The sequence below is a fragment of the Corythoichthys intestinalis genome, chromosome 4, assembly GCF_030265065.1.
Source record: "Corythoichthys intestinalis isolate RoL2023-P3 chromosome 4, ASM3026506v1, whole genome shotgun sequence".
Taxonomy (NCBI): Eukaryota; Metazoa; Chordata; class Actinopteri; order Syngnathiformes; family Syngnathidae; genus Corythoichthys; species Corythoichthys intestinalis.
The window spans coordinates 54,898,584-54,917,658 of NC_080398.1; the positions used below are offsets into that span (position 1 = coordinate 54,898,584).

Consider the following 19,075-nt stretch of genomic DNA (forward strand, 5'->3'; position numbering starts at 1 on the left):
CATATCATAGGCAGCCTTGTGTTTTTGTGATACAAATGTTTTTCTTTGTCATGTTGCTGATTTTTCTTGACGCTGTCAAATTTGACCTGTTTGACCTGTAAACTGTTTTTTTTACTTAAATGAAAATAAAATTGATTTACTAGTGATCTTACCTTATTTTATACACCATAATATGAAGAACTACTCTTTATATGCAGTGGTGGTCGCTTGCTTTTTTCTTCATATTTATTAGGCGCTGCCCCTCCATCTTATCATAATATTTATATTTCGTGTACTTTTGTATAATGTATCATGCCATCTGTATGCAAAACACGCAATACCTCCTTGGTTAAAGCCGTTTTTACCACCGGTGGCCAAACAGTGAGAGCCACAATTTTTACATTATTATGGCGATCTAGTCCTTTAATTACATAAGATGGCTCTAAGGGGACTTTTCATCTCTCTGGTACGGAAAGAACCTGAACTGGTTATTTGAGGTTGAGAGGTTGTACTAGATATTACCATATAGGACTCCGACTCAAGAACAATTCTTTCTCTGGGGAGTTGGACTCACTTTCACTATGGTGTTGGCCTCAGTGGACAACACCAGAGTGTGTTGGCCTCAGTGGAGAACACCAAGTAGACATAGGAATAATTGCTGCCCACGGGCTTGGTTCATATATGTTAGGGTAAATGAAAGAGTATCCTTTCTTTGCACCTTGGGTAAGGTGGAGGCAGGTCGTGGCTGTTGTTTGTATCGCTGCACCAAACAGTACCCTCTCTTTTTGGCGTTCTTGGGAAGTCTCTTGTTGTGCTGCGGGCTCTACAGTCCCAACCTCCACCTCATCCCTTGGGTGACGAAAACATTACGTCCAAATAGGCCTTGTTTCATGCAACAATTCTTAAGGTAACCAAGCAGAACTGTGGCTTGATGGCGGTCGGTGCCTGCCATGGCTGTTTCTTCCAAACTTGTTGTTGGACATAGGACTTGTTTAGCGTTAGAGTATCGCTATGATTGACCAAAATAGTCTACGATTACTCGTAGATGCGTAGATGTCATTAGCATGATATAAATCTCTCTGATCATTCATACATCACAATGAGACCATGGACTTTCAAAGCTACCACAAAGTGGATACACACATTCACCGGGCAGTAGTGAAGTGGCCATTAATTAGTTTTTAAGATTTAGTGTTTCAAAATCTTTTTCCTATTCTTATTGGTTTTAGCCCATAGTTAAAGGACCTCCCAAGAGTTTTAGTCCAGCTACTTTTATATCTGTTCTTCACTCTTTCATTTAATGACTCAGTTTCCACACGCTATTTTTCTTTCCACCCCCTTTTTGTTCCTTCTTTACACTTGCCTATCAACTTTCACACTATATTTTTTTCATCAATTCGTACTGCTACTGTATGTCCAGTAGAAATTCCAATTACTGTACCTTTTTCCATTAAAATTCACCTTCAATAGCTTTTGACCTTTGCTAGTTCCTCTCCCTAAACAGATGCCAACACAACATTACTAAACTAGGCACTTTTTATCACCTTCATGTGCCACGATTTCGGATAACATCCCCAGACACAGCACTGAACCCTCCCATCTCTATCATCCACCCTCAGTCCTTCCTCTCCGTATTCATAATGATTAATCTCACTTCCTGAGCCCTTCCTCTCCTGTAAGTCCTCTCAGCTTCGCATCCAGACCGACACTCTGATGAAGGTCAGCCTGGTCTCTGCTGTGAGGGGCAGTAGCAGGAAGAAGGCAAGGTGAACTGCTTTCAACAGCTGTCATTAGTCTGTATGGTGGTCTAGGAGGAGAAAAAAGAGTGGCAAAGGAGAACTGTGAGAAAGAGTGTAACAGTACGCGTGTAGAAGCAGAGCGAGAAGACAGAGAGAGAGCGAGGGAGAGAGAGAGAGCGAAAGATACCAAAGGAGAAAGAAGGCTGTCCGGCGCTCACAGCTCACAACGCTGGCTGGCTCCCTCACTGTTGACGAATGAGCTGTCTACCCACGGGGCTGGGAAACGGCAGCTTGTGACAAGCTGGGGAGAGGGGAACATGAATGTAATGCGTACCTTGCCTCGAATGCTTACAGATACTGGCCAGAAGAAGACCCCAGAGAAGAAGGATGGGAGGCGCATGTCGTTCCAGAGACCCAAAGGGACCATCGAATATTCTGTGAGTAGCACACAAAACAAACAAGTCTTTAATTTGTGTATTCTCATTCGGTGAGTCTGACCATCTCTTGTTTGCATTGTGCTGCAGCTGCTCTGTGTGTGCGTCAGCTGGTGGTGGTTTCTGTTGCTCTGACTAGCTTTGCTGGGAATGTTTATGTGCACCGTGTCTAACCATGCTTGGTAGCACATTTGTGACGACAAGATGTTATTTTGTTATTTTGCATGTGCAACACGTGCACCTGAACCTCGAACTATTTGTATTTGTCTTTTTTGTACTGACATTCAGGGCATACCAGACTGAAATGTTATGGGAACTGTGTTATAAGGACTTACTTTACATCTATATAATCACCTTTTATTCTAAACAAGGAACAATGATTTATAGTTTTGGGTGTTTCTCTGGATGAATTAGGGAATGGATGGTGTTTGTTTTTCCATTTTCTCTGTGCCACATATCGACAGCATTCCACCACAGAGCTAGCTATACTTGTGAATGACCTTCCAGCTGCACTGTCGTTTCTATCGATTTAGCTGTTGTTTAGGAGAGGGGTAGAGAATTGTTAGTGGGGATCTCTTGTTCTACTGGCATGAACTTAAAATAGAGCTCGACTCTGCTTTGCCTGGTGTTCTTGAAATGACCCTCAAATGCAGCTGCAGTCAGACAGATTTTCCTCAACCCTCTCCGTGGCAACAGTGAGGAGTGGGATCACTGTGTCTCTGCTCATTCTATGTGTCTGTTTTCCGAAGAGAGAGGTAGCGGGCAAAAGCGTGGTCTACTCCAGTTTATTCCCACTTCTCAGTCCATATGTTCCTCTAGGTGTTTGAACAGGTATTTTGGGATAGTACGGTTCTGCTCCCTTCCCCCATCTCTTAACTTCACATCCGTAATCTGTCATCATTTTGGATCTGTTCATTGACAAGGCCCTCGATATTTTTTTTTAACGGAGAGCAGCAGTTTGTAGCTAAAAGCTCTTTCTTTGCCTTGATATGAGCAGCTACATGAAAATATATGCACATGTATTTGCGGGGCGGTAAGGTGTTTTTTTTTTCTTTAACTTTTATTTTCTTACACATTCCTTCTTGTTACCACTTTACCACCTGTCTAATAGTGTGATGGATAGATTAGGAACTGCCAATGATTGTCACCTGTAATCTGCATTCAGCAGCGGCACCTAGCAGGATGCTGTAGGCTTGGGAAAGAAGTGTTAAAAAGACACATAACCAAAGTGTTGTGCCTTGCAGCCTCACTTGCATTGTGATGGACACTTGGCCGACAGTGACAGTGTTTGAGAAACAGCTTTATCTTAAACTCATCTCCTGTGCCGAGGGGCCAGCTGGCTGTGTTTCCCTATTTTGCTCTCCAGTAGATAACTTTATAATCTATCTCCCAGATTCTACAGGAAAATGGTGGGTTTCCTCTTATGCTTCCTTATCGATGCAATCTTCTGCCTCCTCTTTTCCCCTCTACCTCACTCCTGGGCTTCTTTCTTTACCCCTTTTTTTTTTTTTTTTTTTTTTTTGAGAAATAAGATAAACAGCTACAACCCATCTGCCTAGACACTGATAACACCAGTCCATTCTGTCTTGTCAACCTATTGGCTGTGCTGCATCCAATTAAAAAGTGTTGTGAAAGACAGAGATGGATGGGGAGACAGAAAGATGCATATGGTAGAAAAGTAAAGAAAAGTATAGAGATGAGGATTGGAGCGTCTAAATCTAACGATTATCTGCTAGAAATGGTTGTTCAAAGTCAAACTAAATGTATGTGAATTTGCCCCGCTTTTACTTGAGTTAGTGTAGGTTGACTGCCAAGTTACTGTTTACTACATTGTCTAATATAGTGGCGCTTTCACTGGATTTCATAATTCATTCACCCTAATTTTAAATGGTCTCACTGGTCATAGTAATTTCTTTTCTTTGCACTGCTCAATGATTTTAATAGTAAAGATTTAGATGTTTTTGTTTAGTGACACTGGGCATCCATCAGATTATTGAAATACATGCTTTGTTACATCGTTCACTGTTCACATCAAGCAATACTTCTCAAATAGTGGGGCGCGTCCTCCCAGGGGTGCCCAGAGCGATGCCGGGGGTGGCGCATGTAACCTCGGGGGAACATACTTTTTTGCCGTACTATAATGAAGTGCAATTGCGCTCTTATTTTCAGAGTGTGTGCAGTATTTTAAAACCAAACAAGAACACACATCAAAGAGTACTAGAGATATGAAGAGCCTAAGACGAGGAAATATGACAAAGCGTATGAAGCGTTTGGCCTTAACGTTTTATTACAGTGGGAGACGAGGAAAGACCAGCCTGTTTACTGTGTCTAAAAATGTTAGCAGTGGACAGACAGCAGGAAGCCAAATCAACTAAGACGGCACTTTTAAAGACATTAGAACCCAATCACATTGATAAGCCACTTGATTTGATTGATTTTTTTTTACTTTCCGGCAAAAACATGCCAAATATTGCTAACAATCGTCCCGCTTTGTCAGTGTTACATCTGTAAACCAGGAAGCACTGTTAGCATCATATAAGGTGGCAAAATAACCACACACCATAGCAAAGGAGCTGATACTGCCTGTAGCAAAAATAAAAATTGCCCCTCTGACCAGTGATACTGTTGCTTTTGTTCTATTAATTTTTGTTTTTGTATTTTTTCGGTCAAAATGTTTGGCATATTGCCTTCATGGGTTAATGTTGCTAATCAATTTGAATGTATTATTATTTTTATAATTTTATTAAATTTTATTGAGTATATTTTTACAGTTTGGATGCAACTTTTTTTTTTCTACCAAATTGATGCGTTTTCTTTTCTGTTACAAGCAAAACAATCTTAATAAAGTTAAACTTTACCTATACAGGGGTACCTCTACATACGAAGTTAATTCGTTCCAGGACCTTGTTTGTAAGTCGAAATGGTCGTGTGTCGAGCAGGATTTTCCCATAACAATACGTTATAATTCCATTAATTCGTTCCACAGCCCGAAAACCTACACTTAATCCTTAATAAATAATGCTGTTACTATTGCAAATAGCAATTACAAAGAGCAAAACAAATACATCATGATTTAAAATCTGAATAATAATATGATAATTGTAATAAAAATAATAATATTAGTAATAATGTAACAAATCGGATTCTAATGTGGCAGATGTATTTTGCGTGGTGTACCTGAACGCACCGCCTGCCTGACGGCAGCGTAAGAGAGAGTGCAGTTGAGATATTACCAGTGTTGTTAATAACAGCGTTAGAGTATAACGGTGTTATTTTTTTTTCAGTAGTGAGTAATCTAATTAATTACTTTTCTCATCTTGGCAACGCCATTACCATTACTGAGGATGTAAAGGCATGCATTACTATGCCTTACTACATTGGTTGAATGACGTGAGAAAAGTCTTTGAGAGGCACGACTCACGGAGACGAGAGAGCATAGCGGGAGTGGGGAGGAAGGTTGTGACGCCATTCCAAACGTGATGCTAGGTGGCTCTGACTGTAGTCGATAGCCTATAAACAACGGCCAAATGATGCTAAGGTAGATATCATATGTAACAATAACTTGATGCGAAATGACAGACATGGTGGCCTTAGACATGTATAGAGAACTAGATGCGAAATGATCGACTCACAGGCGTTAGTAAACAGTCAATATCTTAAAGCAGTAGACTTCTCAAAAAGGCTCTGTTGTAGAGAACCTTCCTAGCGAACCTAAGTAACTTTTTATCTAAAATACTCCTAAATCGGACAAATCTTGAGTTGAAGCTATCTTTAAATGATGAAACAGTTTTAAAACTTTCACATTTTGAAAGTAGACAGAAGGGAACTAATGCAATAACTAGAGCAAATTTTACAACTTAAACGGTTGATTCACAACATTAAATGACTTCCAAACATAGCAAAGGTTGCTATGTTTTTTTTGGGGGGGGGGGGGGGGGGGGCATAAAAGGTAACACCAGTTACTTTACTAAGTAACTAATTACTCTTACATTCAGATAACTTAGTTACTAACTCAATTACTTTTTGGGAGAAGTAATTTGTAACTGTAATTAATTACTTTTTTAAAGTACGATTAACAACACTGGATGTTACTTTCTCTTCTAACGTCCTGTTGTTGCTGGCAGTTTGGGTGTTGTGTTGCACAAGTTCTGAAATAAATGAATAAAAATCTGACAAAGCTGGGGGTCTGTTTGACGAAGGTACAACAATAATAATTGTCACCTTAACTTATAAAGACTGACAAACAGAGGTCGGAGGAGTATTGTCAAGCAGTTCACAGACACGCAATGCACCCCATGCTCAAATTTGTCCATCATTCTATCTTCATTTCAACAGTAAGCCTCACCTTTTTTTTCTCACCATCTGCTTTAACATTCTTGGAACCCATGCTGATTTATCTCACAAGAAAATTCACCGTGCGTCCGTCTTGCGGGAAAACAATGAAATTACGACCCTGTCATTTAATCGTCGTTTTTCAAGCATTTTGTTGGATGCAGAAAGAAATGGCGAGTCAAATTTTACGTCAGATGTCGAAAAGATCATGTGTCAAAGCGCTCATATGTCGAGGTACCACTGTATTATGATCTATATTAATTATATTATTATATTGTTTCTTTAATGTTAAAAAGGACACAATGTTATGCAGAGGTGTATTTATAATAATAATAGTTTATAGACAAATGATGCTTTTTACAGTGGCTGCAGAGAGTCGGGGGGGGCGCGAAACGTTTACGTCTTTCTGGGGGGGCTTCGCAGAAAATAATTGAGAAGCACTGACATTAAGGATTTATGGTTGTTGCTGTTTTTTCTGTGTCAAAATTCTGAGTACCTAATATGTTTAGCAGTTTATTAAATGAAAGAGTGCAAATAAATAAAAAGTCCATCTGTACCTATACGTTCTTGTTTCTCGGCTGGAGACTTGCTTTAAATCCCCACTTACATACTGTAGCAATTCTCATACAAGCCACTGTTTACTCCAAATTTTGATTCCAGGTTAGACCCTTTAAGACAGATGCCATCACAGCCTTGCTGCTTCTTAAATGAGTTACTTGAATTTAGACCGAAGGATTTCAAAATATGATGATTCAAAGTCTTGCTCTTGATGGTGACACTTTAAGTCTAATACTAGCAAGATGGCATTTGAAATTAAATCAGCCACTTCCTCTGTCATTTGATTGCTCTTTCTTTTTTATCTTGGCGTGTCTGTCTTTGTGCTAGTAATTCGGTCTGAGGACTATCAAAGCACAGACAGGCCTTTTAATCTGACACAAGGAGAAATCCATGAAGGAATCCCCTTGAAAAGGACACAATGTTGTGACTTATAGAGCCTCTAAAATTAGATCTGCTCTTGGAACAGCAAAAGACGTAGTTGTACAAAAAAAAATCCTACCATTCGGATAATAATGACAAAGTCACCATGGCAACTGTCAAGCCAATGTTTGGATTCATCCATCATAAAATTAAGAGCAACGGCTGCTTATATATCCCATTATGGGTGATTAAATTGTACATTCAACTTCATTTCCAGCTTGATTCACTGATTGTTGCTTATGGATTTGCCCTTGCTCTGATACGCACATCTTAACGTCGCTACTAAGAGGCATACAGAGTCGTAAATAAAGCTATTAGTCTTTCTCTTTACTAGCCAAATGTCATTTTTAATCTATCTTCTTAACCTTTTAGCTGGGTAGCCATTAGTTAGGTGTCATTCATTTGGAACGTGACTGCCACAGCCTTTCTCTACCCTTCTGCAAGAAGAATAGATGGCACCCCAAGTTTAATTACTAATTTGAAAAACAAACAATGCCTTTTTATTGATCCAGAGTATAAAATCTAAAGGCTGTTCATTGATTATGAGCTATAATTATGATGTTGGTTTTCTATTTCCCACTTTCGGCCCTTTCTCATCACTCTCAATACTCAAATAACTAGTCTTTATCAGTGGGGCACATTTGCATGTCCGCACCCACTCAATTTAGTTTAATTACAGTGATCAATTGTCTAATCTTTGAATTGTGTTGGAATTCCATCAGTTGTATATAAGGTAGGATTCAAACACACAAAGCCAATTGGTTTTCCAATAAATAAGCCTTTGATTCTAAAACCAAAGATAAATTGAAATGTTACTTTTTTTCTACTGCCATTTATTTCAGCGCAGGCACCAATTGTGCCACACTTACTGGCTTCATCCATATTGAAATTGCTGGACAACAGATATTTTTTATCAGAACTGAATGACTGAGCTCATGTTAGAAGTACCATTTGATACACGATGGACCAGCTGTCTGCCTCGCTGTGTACAACTGAAGGATTTTGCTTTTATGCAAATACCTACAATTATTGATTGTATTGTGTTAAGATCATCGTTACAGTATGTTACCTTGTATTCAAATAAATTACACTAAATAGGTGAAAATGTGGTCTTAGGTTAGTTCTGTGCTATGCAGCAAGCTGTGAAGCTAAAAATAAATAGTTCAAAGATGAGACACTAGCAAATATCACCGTGGGAGAATCAAATCAATGCCATATTGAACCTGTATGAAAGGCTGTAGGCTCTATGTGCTGTGCTGATTATGAACTCTTTTACCTCCTTCACCATCTCTGAATGGTAGCTGAGCAGCACTGACATAATGTTAATGGTCAGTTGCGAAAAAGTATTATAATAATGGTAATTTAGTCATTTAATGTCTCAAAGAATTTTAGCATACATATAAAAGAAATGTGTATTACTTTCCAATGAGACAGTGCATATTTTCTGAAAATAATGTATCAAAACAATGGCGGGGGGGGGGGGGGGGGGGATCCTTAGTAGCCCTGTGCTCTTAACTAGATAAGTGCACGTGCCTGTTTCAAAACTAGCATTTAGAAAAACGGAGTGAAGGAAAAAGCTGATTTTTTTTTTTTTTTTTTTTTTTTTTTACAGGTTCTTTAATTCTCTTAATAAACAAGAGATGATGACACACAATTCAGGAACAAAAAGAAAGCAATAACCGCCTAAGATACATACATTTATCAAGGCAAGAGTAATTAAAAGCCGTCCGGCCGGGTTGGATCAGCTGGAAGCACCACTCTGCACTCCTGAGTCGATCTGCCCCAACCTTGGAAGTTAATACAGTTTATATCTGCCGTCGACACAAACAGTGGAAAAAACCAGGCCGCAGCTTAGTGCCGGCCCCTACCTAGATAGGACAATGGAAGAAAAGTCCTTGTATGCAAGCAGTACTGTTAACAGACGTTAATAGATAAACACACAGTTATGACAAAGAATGATTATATAACACAATGTGAAATGAATAGATATATGATCAAGTGAATAAATAGAAATATGTATATCTACAGGAGAAATGCATTGAAAATTTGAAAATGAGAACTTGGTAGACGTACTGCATGTTTAAATTAAAACTAGGGCTGTCAAACGATTAAAATTTATAATCGAGTTAATTACAGCTTAAAAATTAATTAATCGTAATTAATCGCAATTAATCGCAATTCAAACCATCTATAAAATATGCCATATTTTTCTGTAAATTATATATATATTCTGTAAAATAAATTGTTGGAATGGAAAGATAAGACACAAGATGGATATATACATTCAACATACGGTACATAAGGACTGTAGTGGGCATTTCACTCTACTGTCATTTAAATCTGTCTATGCTGTCCTTACTCCGAAGCGTCTACTTTTTCCAAAGCTAGACAGCTAGTGAACGACGGCTTAATAATCAGACTCCTTTTTCATCTGATTTATTAGTAAAATACCCTCAAACCATTGTCCTCTTTAGACCGTCGTAAAACTACAGAAAAAAAGTACACAAGCATTGCATTAGCAACAACGTTAGCTTAGCACGCTATACAGGTTCACTAAACATAAACAAAAAGCGTCTCATACAAAAAATATAACATTTCGCTTACTAACATAATATGTACATCAAGGATCATATAAGCACAAAATTACAACGTAGGCGTCAGCCCGAGACGTCGTGCAGCCATATTGAACTGGCAAGAAAACAATAAACCATGTCGCAATGCGACCACAAGAGTTCGCTGTTAGACAGCACAAAAACCCTTGCTGTAAAACCTACCAAAAGGCAGAATACTGTCTGAGCGGGACATGTGCGTTAATTGCGTCAAATATTTTAACGTGATTAATTTAAAAAATTAATTATCGCGCGTTAACGCGATAATTTTGACAGCCCTAATTAAAACGTAAACACAAATTTGGTTATTCTTCTCATATTCATGGTAATTTGTCATAGATAACATTTGGAAGCACATTTTGATTTGTTTAATTATCATTTTCATGAAGAACATACAGTGGGGCAAATAAGTATTTAGTCAACCACCAATTGCGCAAGTTCTCCTACTTGAAAAGATGAGACAGGCCTGTAATTGTCAACATGGGTAAACCTCAACCATGAGAGACAGAATGTGGGGAAAAAAATAGAAAATCACATTGTTTGATTTTTAAAGAATTTATTTCCAAATTAGATTGGAAAATAAGTATTTGGTCACCTACAAACAAGCAAGATTTCTGGCTCTCAAAGAGGTCTAACTTCTTATAACAAGGTCTAACGAGGCTCCACTCGTTACCTGTGTTAATGGCACCTGTTTTAACTCATTATCGGTATAAAAGACACCTGTCCACAACTTCAGTCAGTCACACTCCAAACTCCACTATGGCCAAGACCAAAGAGCTTTCGAAGGACACCAGAGACAAAATTGTAGACCTTCACCAAGCTGGGAAGACTGAATCTGCAATAGGTAAAAGGCTTGGTGTAAAGAAATCAACTGTGGGAGCAATTATTAGAAAATGGAAGACATGCAAGACCACTGATAATCTCCCTCGATCTGGGGCGCCATGCAAGATCTCACCCCGTGGCGTCAAAATGATAACAAGAACGGTGAGCAAAAATCCCAGAACCACACGGTTAATGACCTACAGAGATCTGGGACCACAGTAACAAAGGCTACTATCAGTAACACAATGCGCCGCCAGGGACTCAAATCCTGCACTGCCAGACTTGTCCCCCTGCTGAATAAAGTACACGTCCAGGCCCGTCTGCAGTTCGCTAGAGAGCATTTGGATGATCCAGAAGAGGACTGGGAGAATGTGTTATGGTCAGATGAAACCAAAATAGAACTTTTGGTCAAACACAGGTTCTCGTGTTTGGAGGAGAAAGAATACTGAATTGCATCCGAAGAACACCATACCCACTGTGAAGCATGGGGTGGAAACATCATGCTATGGGGCCGTTTTTCTGCAAAGGGACCAGGACGACTGATCTGTGTAAAGGAAAGAATGAATGGGGCCATGTATTGAGAGATTTTGAGTGAAAATCTCCTTCCATCAGCAAGGGCATTGAAGATGAGACGTGGCTGGGTCTTTCAGCATGACAATGATCTCAAACACACAGCCAGGGCAAGGAAGGAGTGGCTTCGTAAGAAGCATTTCAAGGTCCTGGAGTGGCCTTGCCAATCTCCAGATCTCAACCCCATAGAAAATCTGTGGAGGGAGTTGAAAGTCCGTGTTGCCCAACGACAGCCCCAAAACATCACTGCTCTAGAGGAGATCTGCATGGAGAAATGGGCCAAAATACCAGCAACAGTGTGTGAAAAGCTTGTGAAGCGTTACAGAAAACATTTGGCCTCCGTTATTGCCAATAAAGGGTACATAACAAAGTATTGAGATAAACTTTTGGTATTGACCAAATACTTGTTTCCACCATGATTTGCAAATAAATTCTTTAAAAATCAAACAATGTAATTTTCTGTTGTTTTTTTTTTTCCACATTCTGTCTCTCATGGTTGAGGTTTACCCATGTTGACAATTACAGGCCTCTAATATTTTAAAGTGGGAGAACTTGCACAATTAGTGGTTGACTAAAAACTTATTTGCCCCACTGTATGTGCAAGACAAGATAATGAGACTGACAAAGAGCAAGTATGGGACAGGGCAATTTGGCAGTCAGAAAATTGGAGGAGGCATCTTAAGCAGGTGACCAGACTTACTCTACCCATCCATTTCAGCCCATTCGTGTGACCCCGAGGTTTTCACACGCCAGCTAGGAGACAAAAGTCTCTCCAGTGTCTCCTGGGTCATCTAGGAGCCATCCTAACAAGATGCTTGAGCAAATGCACATGGCTTCTCTTGATTCTGAGGAGCAGCAAGCAGTTCAAATCTGAGCCCTTCCAGAATGATCAAGCTTTTCAACCTCTCTCCCAGCATGAGCCCCGACACCCTGCGTAGGAAGCTCATTTTAGTCCGTTGTTATCTGGGATCTTGTTTTTTGGGTCCCCACCCACAGTTCTGGAACATAGTAGAGTGTACATATAGATGGACCAATATATTTTGAGGGCACAGCTGATTGGTCCATTTGCAATATCGAAAATAAATTTGACTAATCAGAATACAGTGGTACGTCTACATACAAATTTAATTCGTTCCAGGACCTGGTTGTAAGTCAAATGGTCGAATGTCGTGCAGGATTTTCCCACAAGAATACATTATAATGAATTTGTTCCTCAACCCAAAAACCTACGCTAAATCCTTAAAATATACTGCAGTTACGATTACAAATAGCAATTACACATAACAAATCAAATATTTTTTTAAATACAAATCAGAAAAATATAATAATAATATTAATAATAATGTAACGAATTGGGTTCTAATGTGGCGGTTGTGTTTTGCATGCTGTTCCTGAACACACCATGTGACAGATGTGAGAGAGAGGTGCGTTAGAGTGGGAAGCTTTTATCTTCTGTTTTCATGTTCTGTTGTTGGTGTCGGCTATGGCTGACAGTAGCTGTGTTGTGTTGCACAAGTTCTGAAATAAATGATTAAAAACCTGACAAGGCTTGTGACTTCTCTGCTGATATTACAATAATAGTAATGAGAGTCGTCCTCGAAATCATAGACATATTCCGGCCGTAATGTCGAGCCAGTTCACTGACACGTACACCACGCTCATATATTTCTATCATTTCCTTTTTAATTCCAATGGTAAGCGTCACATTTTCCCTTTTTTTTCACCACCTGCACTAACCTTTTTAGGACCCATGTTGATTTCTCTCACAGGAAAATCTGCAGTACGTCCGTCTTGCGGGGAAACTATGAAATTGCGACGCTGTCATAAATCGTCGTATTTCAAGCATGTCATCATATTTCGAGACAAATGATGAGTCAAATTTTTGGCTTTCATCGGCTGTAGAAAGGATAGTATGTCAAAGCGATCGTATATCGAGGTACCACTGTATAGGACAATAGTGGCGCAATCACTTTCTATCAATCAACCAATCGTGTAAAAAACACAAAATTAAAAGAGATGACAAAGGTACCGTTCATTGAAACAGAGCAAATGAAAATGATGAATTTCACAATAGACATTCAAATGCTGATAATACATTACGCTTGAGACATTATACTTGAGGAGGTATAACTATATTTTTGTTGAACATGTTATTACAGTGATACCTCTACATACGAAGTTAATTCACTCCAGGACCTTGTTTGTAAGTCAAAATGGTCGTATGTCGAGTAGGATTTTCCCATAAGAATACTTTATAATTCCATTAATTCCTTCCACAGCCCGAAAACCTACACTAAATCCTTAATAAACACTGCTGGTACTATTGCAAATAACAATTACACATAGCAAACATTTAAATTATGACTAAAAATCAGAATAATATAATAATAATAATAATAATATTACCTGTAATCACGTAACGAATCGGGTTCTAATGTGGCAGATGTATTTTTGCCTGGTGTACCTGAACGCACCGCGTGGCTAACGTGTCAGAGAGAGGGAGGACTTTTCACGCTCATATTTTTCTATGATTTCTGTCTTCATTTCAGTGGTAAGCCTCACCTTTTACCTTTTTTTACCACCTGCACTATGTTGATTTCTCTCACAAGAAAATCCGCCGTGCGTCTGTCTTGCGGAAAAACAAAGAAACCGCGGCGCTGTCATAAATCGTCGTATTTCGAGCATGTAGTCACATGTAGAAACAAATGGTGAGTCAAAATTTTACGTCAGATGTCGAAAAGATAATGTGTCGAAGCAATCGTATTTCGAGGTACCTCTGCATTTCTAGAGTCCTAAAGCAATAACTGCAAATTTCATGTAAACCTGAAGGCAAAGAAGGAGTGATTTTATTTTAACACAATGCTGCCATTTATTTGTTTAAAAGTATACTTGAAGCCAACTCAGTCCTTTGCATTAGCTGATTGATCTTAGTTGGTGTCATAAATGTGCCTTTTCTGATTCTAATTAAAAATCTGAGTGGAACTTAATATAAAAAAAAAAGCAATTAAATAAAAGGGTCATAAATAGCAAGTAATATTGACAGTGTTCACATTTGCTCAGGCATTTCCAACTATTTTCATTGTAGTTTATTTTTGTAAATTACATTTTTTATAAACATTTAATATGTTGTAATATTATCTACATTTCATGTCAAGTACAGGAACTACGATAACGGTGGGGGGGTATGCATTCATGTACACATAGTCTACTTACTGTCACGTTTGGTGTATTAGTAAGAACAACCTTTCGACTGAACACATACATAAAATAATAGTCGGTTGCGATCTGCTAATTATGATGCACCAATCCAAGCGAAAAATGCCAGGGCTGATTTAGTAATGTCCCGTCCAGTCCCCTACCTCTGTATCTTTTGATGAAGGTTGTTGCTGGTGTCAGTAGTTTTTCTGGCTTTTTTAATTGCGAGCCCTCCCGTGCAATGTTGCTGTGTTCTTAATCTACCTGTGCAGTGTTTGTTAATTAGGACAACGGTGTTTTTCTCTTTTCCACAGGACATTAAAAATTGCTGTATTGAATATGGCTTAAGTGTAAAACAACCCTGATTGTCCATCTTTTCTCAGCTTCAACTTGCTTATTTTTCACTTGGTTATTATACCAACTGTACTGTGTTCTTCAGAGTGGCAAAACCGACAACGTAACTGGCAGAAGATAGTAATCCTTTTTGAAATAATGTTTTCGGTAGGACTGTCATGATAAGTATTATTGCATCCAATTAATTTCCATTATGCTTTCTATAAAATAACCATCGATAGATTTTTAGGGCGCAATATATTACATGGCATCAACATTCTTTCGCACTGCCTTGTTTCCTCTACCTCTGTTACACAGCAAGCTCTCTGCAGGACGCGGGATTCACACACATACACACAGACGATGTGGAAAATAATGGTATAAAATATTGCATTGATCTGGTCTAAGTGACTTCATGGCCAGTATTGCAGATACAGATACTATTTAATATTTAAGCTGGATGACTCATCGAATCGCTTAATCTCATTTTTCATGACCTTCACCGTTTCTGTGATGATTCATTTAGTTATTGTAATGTTATGCTAGCAGGAAACTAAATTAACTTTCTGGGAAAATGTTAAAGATGTCCCGATCCGATCAAATGATCAGAAATGGAGTCAATCATGCCTTTTTTCAGAGGATCGGGTGAAAAAGATCGCATTTTTAATTTTAAAAAATATATTTATGTTTTTCTGCTTCATGCTTGTATAACCTGTCAATATCCCTCCTGCTGCTTTTCTTGGTCAGCAGTGCCCTGGTTAGCTATTTAAAGTTAACGATGGTTGACAGGGTTGTAGCTTTGAAATTGCCAGGGAAGCTTAGTAGCACTACCATCAAAGGGGCCTAACGTGTCAATCATCGTTTAGTTTGTTAAACACTTATGGTATTGTGCTTTGGCAACTCATTGTGCAAGTGAGAGGCAGTTCTCGGGAGCGTGAGCGGATTTGAGTGGACTCGCTCAATGAAGCATTTGATAAAGACAAGCATTTTCCTACATTATTCTTGTTTTAAAATATTCACATTATGAAGGCGGCACGGTGGGACAGTAACATGTTTAAAGGTATCCTTGATCTTAAATACATGTGTACTTCTTAAAAGATAAATGTTAGTATGAGTTATAATAGTTTGATATTAAAACCCTCTTAATGTTTTCATTTAATAAAATTTGTACAATCATTTTAACTCATAGGTCGCCATTCTTGTTGACCTCGCAGTGCGGTGACGTCACATGGCCTGCTGCCAAACTTCCAGCGTCACTCGTTAGCTACCCCAACATGTCGTCGGTTCTGCCCTTCCAATTTGAACCAGAGCGGAAAAGTGAAGAGCAGGAAAGCACTGTCGGCTCACAAGACGAGCAACAAAGGCAAAATGTAGAGCAAGAAATACCTGATGAGATGAGAGTTGGGCAAAACTGGTGGTGTACTTTCGGCAAGTGCGTCTCAGTGACAACGGAGCAATAGAGTGTATGCTGTCGAGAACTCCGTTTTTTGTTAGCAGATCTTCAAGGTGAGCGATTGCGTGATCCAACTTATTTCAATATAATTATGTAGATTGTTAGCATCCAGCATGTCGTGTGCTTTACATACAGTACAGGACAAAAGTTTGAACACACCTTGTCATTCGTGCATTTTTATTGTCATGACTATTGACATTATAAACTCTCGCTGAAGATAATAAAACTACGAAAGCACACGTGGGATAGTCTGGATCGGAATTGTGTCGTGGCTGACTGTCCTCATTAAATTCGTCATCTGACGGGAACGAATCCTGGGATCTAGTATCCTTCATGTCTTGTACATCCAACTCGCATTTAGCTACATAAGGGTGGTCCATATTAAGTGCTCGGCGCCAACAGCTGACCACTGTACCGCTGCATCGGATGTGTCTGGATCAGTTTGAGTTGCGGCATCACTCATATTATGTGAATACTGAACAGACACACTTACTGCATGATGAACTGACAGTAGAGGTTAATTATTAGCTTCCTCTGTGAATAGCGTTACGCCCAAAGGTTCGCCTACCGCTGTAGCAACAGGAGCGGCTTGCCTGCTTATTAGAGAGGCCAAAGTTTCTTGTCTTTGGCGCTTAATTGCGCGCATTTCACTCGCTATCCGAGTGTGTTAACACTTCTTGTATGGGAAAATAGTTGGAACAGTATTGGATTTTAGTTTCCGCTTTTATCCAGCATCTCCGTTGAGCTCTTTCATAAGTTGTCGTCGACTAAAAGCGTCTAACGCAGTAGGAGAAAAATGGCAAGAACAAAGCCTCGGGTCTTTTTGTCAGTCTCCAGTAAGGGTGTAACCGTTTCGGTACGTGGTAGTCGGTTTGGAACGGACGTGTACCGAACGAGTTTCTGACGTAATATAACCCATACTTTTCGAGGCTGTGAGTCAATCGGGTTACAGTTTCTTTGCGTAGATTATTTACTCCGTCTTCTCTACTATAATGAGGACCAACACGGTAGGACAGTAAACGTCAACGGCGCAACAACATGGGCGCCGTGAGAACGCAGTGCAATGCGGGCGTTAGAGTCAATTAGCCAATGCACACCAGTCGCAGTGCGGCCGCGTGTTAGATGCGTCACAGAAGCGGCTCAACGCGATGCACGCGAAAATAACGGCAGAGTTTATTATTTGACCCGGAACGTGGCCCTCCTGCGTCAATACTTCGAGCTAGGATCGGGCTGGAAGTCACTCGTGTAATAATACGGTGGATCCGGTCGATTTTCAAACTAATATGCAATGGTAACCTACTTTTTGAGTCCATCAGATCTCTAGAGTGGTAGATCAGGGCACAGTTGACTTGTCTTTGTTGATTTACGGCTGTCTTCTCTGCTATAATAATAACCAACACGGCCCCGTGTTCAATACAAAGCCCTCCTACCACAACAAAACAAGTAGGAACTGATATTCACATAGGAACTAAAGTTATACAACATAAAATATACAATATAAATGAATACTACATCACATTTGTAAAATATAAATGCATAATAAAATAAATAATAGCCAATTTAATAAAACGAAATGAGCTAAAACACCTCTAATTAAATAATAAGAATAATACACACATCCTGCGTACACAATTAAATTTATTAATTTCTGTGTGGCGCTTTAACTTGAGAAAATCCACCAATAAAGCTTTTGAAAACCGTTCACAAGGGAAAAAAATGTTTCATTGAGGCATTTCATTTGTAAAATACATGTTAAAATCTTTCTCATTGGGATTGCTTTTCTCTTTAGCACAGGACTTCTGTTTTTCTTCTTTCTTTCAGAAAGAAAGCTGACCAATACGCGGGGTCTGAAAGGCAAATTGCTGTTGGATTATCTATAAATACCCGCTACTTTTTGAGCAGAATTCTAGCTTTGTATAGGCTAATGTTCCTATTATTGAAAGCACAAAAGTGTGTAATAAACAACTAGCACATTTGTATTTTGCATTTTGTTTCTTTACTGTACCGAAATTGAACCGAACCGTGACATCAAAACTGAGGTACGTACCAAACCGAGATTTTTGTGTACCGTTACACCCCTAGTCTCCAGGCATTTTCCCAAAACTTTCTCCTCTTCTTGTCAATAGGAAATCTGTGGAGACTCACATCACTCCCCATGTTTTCATTTAACTGGAAATTGGTTCCAAAAGCAGAACATGGTGGCATTTTACTCAGCGAGTTTAGGCAGCATTACACAATTGTTGTACACAATTGAAAACGTCCCATTTACGTCATCACTCCGAGCCAGCAAAACATGGCGCCAACTATCGGTCAAAATATGTACTAAATATTATAAAATATTGCCATTGAGTTAACATTTTATGTGTTTCCAACAACATATTGTAGTACAAGAGAACAATTATGGTTTATTAGAGCTTACATGTCTTTAAGATCAAGGACCCCTTTAAAACTTTTATTTTCCTAAATAAAGTAAGGTAAACTATGGCACATCATCGCTACAGCTAGAGCTCGACATTCATGGTGGAGTCGATGCTGCTGACAATGAAAACTGCGTGTCTTTACACAGTGAAATAACTCAACTGCACAAAGGATTTTGTTGTCTATTTGACGCAAGGCATGTCTGCCTGAGAG

The 19,075-nt window shown here is 39.1% G+C and overlaps 1 protein-coding gene across 8 annotated transcripts in view; it reads left to right on the forward strand.

Moving 5' to 3' along the window:
* The window catches only part of oxr1a (oxidation resistance 1a), a 330,399-nt gene that overhangs the window by 228,559 nt on the left and 82,765 nt on the right, over positions 1–19,075 (forward strand). For all 8 annotated transcript variants that reach the window (XM_057833157.1, XM_057833156.1, XM_057833160.1 and 5 more), the window contains one exon: positions 2,073–2,155. In XM_057833157.1, the coding sequence (XP_057689140.1) occupies positions 2,073–2,155 (83 nt within the window). The remainder of the gene's footprint in view (positions 1–2,072; positions 2,156–19,075) is intronic.